The sequence below is a fragment of the Solea solea genome, chromosome 13, assembly GCF_958295425.1.
Source record: "Solea solea chromosome 13, fSolSol10.1, whole genome shotgun sequence".
Classification (NCBI taxonomy): domain Eukaryota; kingdom Metazoa; phylum Chordata; class Actinopteri; order Pleuronectiformes; family Soleidae; genus Solea; species Solea solea.
The window spans coordinates 26,576,632-26,585,224 of NC_081146.1; the positions used below are offsets into that span (position 1 = coordinate 26,576,632).

General features: G+C 36.4%; 1 protein-coding gene across 1 annotated transcript; it reads left to right on the forward strand.

Moving 5' to 3' along the window:
• Positions 1-2,570: 2,570 nt before the first annotated feature.
• On the forward strand, positions 2,571-8,593 carry tmem106ba (transmembrane protein 106Ba). Its single transcript, XM_058648891.1, has 8 exons — positions 2,571-2,678; positions 4,021-4,233; positions 4,883-4,946; positions 5,052-5,211; positions 5,288-5,428; positions 6,051-6,100; positions 6,183-6,236; positions 6,660-8,593. Exons 2-8 carry the CDS (start codon positions 4,035-4,037, stop codon positions 6,778-6,780), a joined length of 789 nt encoding a protein of 262 aa, XP_058504874.1. The 5' UTR covers positions 2,571-2,678; positions 4,021-4,034; the 3' UTR covers positions 6,781-8,593.

The following is an 8,593-nucleotide window of genomic DNA, read 5'->3' on the forward strand; positions in this document are numbered from 1 at the left end:
ATACATATATACACACATATATATATATATACATATACATATATACATATACATATATACACATATATACATATACATATATACACATACACACATATATACACACACACACACACACATACATATATAGTGCTGTCAGTTTAACGCGTTATTAACGGCGTCGTTTTTTATCGCGAGATTAACGTTCTTTTTGGCTGTGCAAACTTTGTAGTTTTTTTCACATGCTGTTGCAACAACTAGTAACGTTAGAAAAACTACAACACCACACCAGATCTAGCTAGAAACAAAACAACAGGCACACGAGTCAGCCAAAGAGTAGTAGGCTAACATTCTGTTTTGAGCGGATGGCGAGCACATTTACAACCACATGACTGCGCACACACGGCACAGCACAATGACTCAGTTTGACCACAACAAAGTCTTTACAGAAGAAGAAAGAGAACTTTTTGTCCTCAATTATTCAAGAAAACAAACGCTAATTGAAATTGGCGTGTATTATCCTGACCCAGGTCAGTGTTCAGGCATTACACTCTATTACTTCTATTAGCTATTTCCTAAGTGTGCTCTCTCCTCTGCCTGCCAACGTATGCATTATTCAGAGTGGCTGAGAGAGAGAGAGAGAGAGAGAGAGAGAGAGAGAGAGAGAGAGAGAGATTAAAGCTATTCAAATAAATCTATTATTGCAATAATTTGATGTCCACTTCTTGTCAAGTGGAGTCACACACAGCGTGGCCGACGCACACATGGCAGCACGCTGCCATCATGTGGCGGAGTGAGAGAACACGCCAATAAAGTCAAAATATATAAGAAATGTGTGTGTACAGTAGTATAAAACACACACATCAAAATGTATTTTAAAATAAAATAACCAAAAACCCAACTAATACAGTGAATCTAAATAAACTAGAAAATACAGCAGTGAATCTAAATAAAATAATGTATTTTTGTTTGTTTTTTATAAATACTAAAAATACCTCCAATGACTAAAGCATGAACACTTTTTTTGAACACAAATCTGTGTGTGTATATATGTTAGAGCTGAAACAATTAATTGATAAATCGATTATTAATCGGTTTGAAGCTTTTTTTCATGATTAAAACAAGATTTCCGATTGTTTAAGCTTCTTAAATGTGAATATTTTCTTAATTGTTTTGCTCTGGATAACAAAGAAATCATTACAAGTTACTAATTTTGCTTTGTGGAGAAAACAGTGACAAATTTGAGAACCTCGTCATTTCCAGGTTTGACAACACTGATCAACATTTAAGGTTTTCTGATATTTTATGGACAAAACTACTAATCAATTAATCAATTGTGAAAATAATCGTTAGTTGCAGAGACTACTTAATTATCCCCGTCATTACAAACAATAAGAACAAGTTCCACTGCTGATTCAAATGCAATGATTGTACTAGCGAGTAAGTCATTTTTGTATAATTTTCCTGTATTTCCTGGTTGTATAATAAAAAAGAAACTAAAAAATGTATATAAATATCATGAAACTGCTGCAAAATACTGAACATAGTGGAAATCTTTTAATGTCACTTGAATCTGTTCTTTAACGTCTTCTGGAGTAAAATTCATCTCCAGTTCAACAATCTTGAATAAAATGCTTGATGCTCCTCATATGTTTAAATACAGTCAATATTTAACTTCATAGCAGGAAAACACTGTATTTCTCTCATGTTAGTTATTTAAAACATAAAACTTTCCACTGTTCTATAAATGAACTTCCATGTGTTTTTCAATCCTCTGACCTGCAGTTTCCCTGGGAGACGTCTGTTTCTCAGGAGCCCTAATGGAATAAATTCAGGCTGATTAAGAGTGTCAGGTGACGGCATTTTCCTGGAACTGCAGACAAAGCAACAACAAACAAGCAGCGAGGATGTAAAGTCTTTAGACCTCGCCGGCGTTTGAGGAACAAAAAAAAACTGTACCCAACTGTTCAGAAGAGGCCATTTTATTAGGTACACCTGTTTGTTAAAGCTGCAGCGTGCGACTGACGTGGTCACGCATTAATAACACATGTAATTGTTATTTATTTTCATCTAATTCACTCGTCCTCCATGAATAACTGGAACATCTATAATGATTTTATAGGCATGACAGTGTATTATGGTGATGATATGAACTCATATTCTGAATGAAAACTCCCCCAAAATGAAGAATATGCATGTTATAATCTGCTCCAATGGAAATAACACCACTACTACTATGTTTGTCTGTGTTCCAAAGATGTTTATCAATGAAAATTCATTATTATAATATTATGACCTTATTCTGGTAATATTATGACTTTATTCTCATAATATTACGACTTTTTTTAATATTACAACTTTAATATTACTACTTTATTCTCCTAATATTACTACTTTATTCTGTAAATATTACAAGTTTTTTAATATTATGACTTTTCCTCATAATATTACGACTTTATTCTTGTAACAACAGCTTTTAATTTTGCATTAGCGGTGTCAAACAAACCTACATGTTGGCTGAGCCACACCAACTTTAACAGGCTTTTAAAAGGATTAAGACCCGGTTTTAGGGTGCGTGTGTGTGCGTGTGCGTGGTGGGCGTGGTCTCAGCCTCAGTCTAGGCTCAACAACAGCAGCGTGAACACAAACACAGCGACGACACCGCGGATGGAAAACAAGTGAATATAAAAAGACATCAGGTAAGAAGTTCAATTGAATTGAATTGAATTAAATAACTATAAGACTGACGGAGGAGCTTTACCCGCTCCGTCTGTGCTTGTGTTTATCCGGCGCTGACCGGTCTGATCCGCTCGTTATTTACGCTTAAATTTAACGAAACGACATGGAAATGTTGCGGTTGTTTGCGTGTTATGTTGCAGTAGAAGTGAAATGAATGAGTATAAACGGACCATGGCTGCTGTTTGTGACAGTGAAGGCCGTTCATTTCACGCTCGTACTTTGTGTTCTGTCCAGGAGAATGGCGCTGTGTGTGTGTGTGCGCGTGTGTGTGTAAACACGACAGCGACATAATAATAAAAACGTGCTGCTGCACCGTTGTCTCCTAGCAACAGTTCCACTGCTTATTATAGTCATTGTTAATATTTGACACGTGTCGTCCTCTGTTTATTATGTAGCGTTAGCAGTTAGCTGCTGGCATAGTCACTGAGGCCTTATGTCACAACTACTAAATACACCATCACACGCACGGATGCGACGATCTACGTCTACGATATTATCGCGCACCGCGATAAGTCGATCCTAGTGATTTTCCCTTAATGTGTTAAAGTTGAATAATAAAACAAATACGGTGAAATATGGCAATGTTCTGTGTAGCTATATTCTATAACTTTTTTAGCATATATTTATATATTTTTTAGCAATAAACAAAACTGTATGTGGAATAGCATTAAAAAAATGAATTGCTGTTCAGTCCACAAGATTGTTTGAGTATTTCTCAATATATGATTTCAGCAATACAATATTTTCATGCAACGTGATACGCAAAATCGCGATAATATCGTATTGTGGCATCTCTCGCCGTTCCCACCCCTAGTAATCACAGTATGTACTAGTTGTAGTCAGAGATGTCAGAATTTTACGAGTTGGGTTCATTCTATTGCTGCATCCCATTTATATTCGGAACTTGGAAGTCGTAAGTGACGGGGAGTGATGTTACAAAAGGATAAATACGTGGTATTTTTCGCACATAATCAAAGCTCTTCAGTTAAAAGTATAAACAGTATTAAGTGTACGACTGATTTACTGCAAAAACAGTAAACACCAATTTCTTTGGTTGATTACAGCCCTACTACCAACAATAAAGAATTCTGGCTCCCACAGACTAGTCCTCTCACTTTGATAAAGTACTCCTAATCTCAACATGTTACCTGTATAAAACAGAATGAATCAATCAGACACCAACCTCTCCATCATAGGCAAGACCAAATCAATTTGAATCCACCCAGGTCTAATTTTACATTGAAATGAAAGTCAGTACACGAGCGTTCCTCTCTCTTATCCTCATCTCTCTGTTGTGAGCAGACACAGCTGCAGCGATGGGAAAGTCGCAGTCACACTTGGCCAAGCACAAAGACGAGAGTCGCGAGACGCTGACCTCTTCTGGCGAGTACGGAGACGGTCAGACGGACGAGGACGGCAAACACAGAGACGTGTCTCAGTTCCCCTACGTGGAGTTCACGGGGCGGGACAGCGTCACGTGTCCAACGTGTCAGGGAACCGGCAGAATCCCACGAGGTAAAAATATCATTCATTTACATATTTATATTAGATATGTTATCAGACCAACACACAAGGAAAAGCAACCACTTTATCTAAAGCTGCTCAAGTCTCAGATAACACACACACACACCAAAGTCCACTGAGAAAATCAGTGTACACACACAAGTTGTTGATCGACTGCAGCCTCCATCACTAAGTTCAAATGTCATATTTTGTCACTTCAGTGTTTGAAATCCAACGTTCAGATTGACCTCAGTGACACAAAGTGACCACACGAGGCAGCAGAGGACGAGCAGCTCCTGTGTCTCATAGGGAGAGCGAGAGGACCGTTTATTAACACGTCACATTTCCAGTCAGGAAAGGGCTGACTAATTTTTAATTAAACGTTGAATACGTTTTTATTTGAGCATTTAAATCAATATTTAACAAAAAAAATAAACAGATTTAAACTGTGCTAAAATACAACAAGTAATGTCTTTGTTGTACGTCTGAAAAAGAAGAGTTAGTGTCCTTATATAAACACACTTGAACTGTCAGTATATAACAGTATATTATAGTGAATAGTAGAGTATAAAATTTGAAATGTGTTTCAACTGATTTGTGTGTATATTTATCATGATAATGATCAACAACCACTTTCTCTTTGACTAAATTCTTCCATCAGGTCAAGAGAACCAGCTGGTGGCTCTGATTCCGTACAGCGACCAGCGGCTGCGGCCGAGCAGGACGTGAGTTTGTGTGTTCTTTTATCAGCTGCTGCGTTCACAGTGTTACACGTGTTCAACACATGCTTTCAGGGTCACACTTGTCTCTTTTTTTCCCTCCAACCACAGAAAACTCTATGTGACGATCTCGGTGGCTCTGTGTCTGCTGCTGTCGGCTCTGGCCGTTTTCTTCCTCTTCCCTCGATCCATCGACGTCTCGTACGTAGGAGTGAAATCTGCCTACGTCTCGTACGACCAGGACAAAAGAATCGTCTATCTCAACATCACAGTAAGACTGTGTTGATGTTGACGGTGCTGTTTAAAGTAAAGCTGTGGTCTGACCACGTTGTTTTTCTTCCTCTCAGAACACTCTGAACATCACCAATAACAACTACTACGCCATTTCTGTGACCAACATCACGGCACAGGTGCAGTTCTCCAAGACGGTGATCGGGAAAACCAAGTACAACAACAGCACGCTGATCGTTCCACTGGACAAGAAGCAGGTGGGTCGCGATGTTTCATACTCTACACACCGAGAGGAAACTATGGAACTGTCTCGGTTTGATTCTGAATTTTAAACACCTCTAAATTATGATAAATATATTTTTATGGGATTTTTCTGACATAAATTGCGTTAACAAATTTGATTTGAAACTTCCATTCCATATTAAAATATGAATAACTTTACTTAAATGCAAGAATAAGAACTTTAAAGATATGAACTTTATCTTACATTTACATGTATTTAATGTTTTTATTTTTTTTTAAATTTGGCACAGAACTTAAAAGTATCAAAATTAGAAGGTTAGTGATTGGCTAATGGAATTTGTTTTTGTTTCTTTTTTTTAATATACCGGAATTCTGAGAAAAAACCTTCACTTTATCTCTTTGTTAGATTTTTTTATTAACGTTTAAAAACCTCTCTCTGCTCTGCACCAAACCCCATAGAGAATCACACAGTCATGTGACTGCACACACTGGTCACGTGACTACACACTGGTCACATGACTGTGTGATCATGACATATCTTTGTTGCCACTCCTCGCTAAAAAAAGACAAAACTGAACGAAAATACATGAGATTTATTGTTGTGTTGATTTTGTGTAAACGCTGTTGTTGTTGCAGATCGACTACACCGTCCCCACAACCATCGCTGATGAGATGAGTTACATGTTGTGAGTATTTTTCTCTTGTTTAAAAATGACTCCACTGACGCCTGATCTTTGATTATTGATCTTCTCGGTCGTGTTATTTCAGCGACTACTGCACTTTACCGACCATCAAAGTTCACAACATCGTGGTCATGATGCAGTGAGTATATTCACACTTTCATTTGTCATTATTTCACACTTATTTTCACACACTATCACTTTTAATGTGTGAAAAGGCAAAAGTCAGCGTCACAATGACGAGGCCCAAAGGAGCTCAGGTCTGTCGTGATAACAGAGGCAAAATTGAGTTCCACCAAATTTCTTGAAACTTGTTGTGAAGATTTTATCGACAAAGACGAACAAGGAAGTCAACGGTAACCGTGACCTCAACTCAACAGGAAGTCGGCCATTTTGATTCTGCTGCTGACTGTGCTGCACTCCTATCACGACTGTGTGCACAGTCTATTAGAAGCATGTTCCTTTGACCAGGGAAAGTTACATTACAGTGTTGGTTTAATGTTAGAAATCCATGAATACATGAATATTATCACCGTCACCTCGGGCTTGTGTTTGTTTTGTTTAGGGTGACGGTGACGACGTCGTACTTTGGACACGCGGAGCAGGTCTCCCAGGAGATGTACCAGTACGTGGACTGTGGTGGAAACACCACGTCCTTACATGGACATGTGCAGGTTTATCAATAAAAAAACACACACACACACACACACACACTGCTGTAACTGAAGCTCTTTTCTTTGCACAGCGATGAAGAAACTAAAGGACTTTATCGACGTATTGTGTCTTTACATCCGTTTTTACTTTGCATTTATAACAGCCACAGGTCAAATGTGACGTAATGTTCAAAAACTCACGTGACACGGTTTGTGCGACAGCTTTGCAGGCGATCTGGCGTCGAGGCACAGCGTCTTATCGTCACGGCGTCTTATCGTCACGGCGTCACATCGCCCAGTCTGGTGAAAATTAAAACAGAGATTTAAGTTAATATTTTACTTCAGTGGAAGAAATTCAAAAATACAAAAACATAGGACAGAAAGAAAGAGGTTTCAGATCAGATGCACTTTAGCTCGTTTATGGAATTAGATTTGTGTCAATGTTTTTAATATTTAACACTTTTTAAGAAGCAAATAAAATATAGATTCAATCATTCAAAAATATAATTTTATTGTTTGAAAATACACTGGTTCTCTTTGCACTCCCTCACTCTCTTTGTTCTTCATGCTCCCTCACTCGTTCTAACCAAATAATTGTAAATATCTAACGTTTGTCAGATTATAAACGTTAGATACTTGCATTTATTTTGACGCTCCAAAACTACAAAACAAACAATATTTTTGAATGATTAAATCGATATTTTATTTGTTTGGTGAAAATAAACACATATCTAATTCCATATTCGTTCCTCATCCACAGAAAGAGATAGACGTTGTTTCACGAGTGGAACGCCATCGGAGACTTTTTACTAAAAAATCAATTGTTTCCGACGTAATGAAAACCACTTCTTCTTTTGTTCATTCCTTTAAGTAAAAATATTATTCTTGATATTGTTCGGTGCAATATATTTTATTCATCACCTTCTCGAGTAAAAAAAGTCTGGTCATATTTTTATTGTTTGTCAGTCAACGCTAAAGTAACTACTGTGAAAATGCATATTTTTCTTTTTATGAAGTAAAAAAAAAGGGATGATGATGATACATCTATTAAAAACAAATGGTGTAGCAGCCACTAACATAATAATAACTGCCTATAATTAATAATTTCTTCTGCTCTTACTGTCATAAAAAAAGGTAGGGCCACAAATCACCATTATTTTCATAATTGTTGATGAATCAATTGCTTTTTTTGGTCCAGAAAGTATTAAATGTTGATTATTGTTTGTCCACAAACCAAAAATAATACAGTTTTAATCCATTTCTTTGGTACATGGAGCAAAACAACCATTTAAGAAGCTAAAAATATCTAATTTTATTACATTCAACCCAATTAATTATCAGAATCATTGACAATTAAAGCTATTAACGATTGTTTAACTGTATTTTTGTTGGCCTAAAATAATGGATATAACAATATCTGGACATAAATTTAAATTTTTCTTTTTACAATTTTTAGTTAATTTGTGACCCAACATTTATGGACAAAATTTCATTAATTGTAAGTATTACAAATCATTATTGACCGGTTATTAGATTAAAAACTGATTTCTTCTTGGTTGATTTACATTCAGGACAGAGCAGTTATTGTGTTATTGGTAGTTTAAGAATTATTATTGTTATTATTGGCTGCTACAAGCTGTTGGAACATTAAATACAGGAATGTGTAAAATATATAGATTTATTTCTGGTTTTGCTTTAAAATGCCTTGTTATTCAGAGCACTGTTTGTTTGTTTTTTCTCTTTTTAACATGTTTTTGTTTGTGTCATTGATATTAATAATCCAGTCTGAATCTTCTAATCTTTTTTTGGTGATTTTTGTTTGACAAAATAAATAGAGTTGATGGTT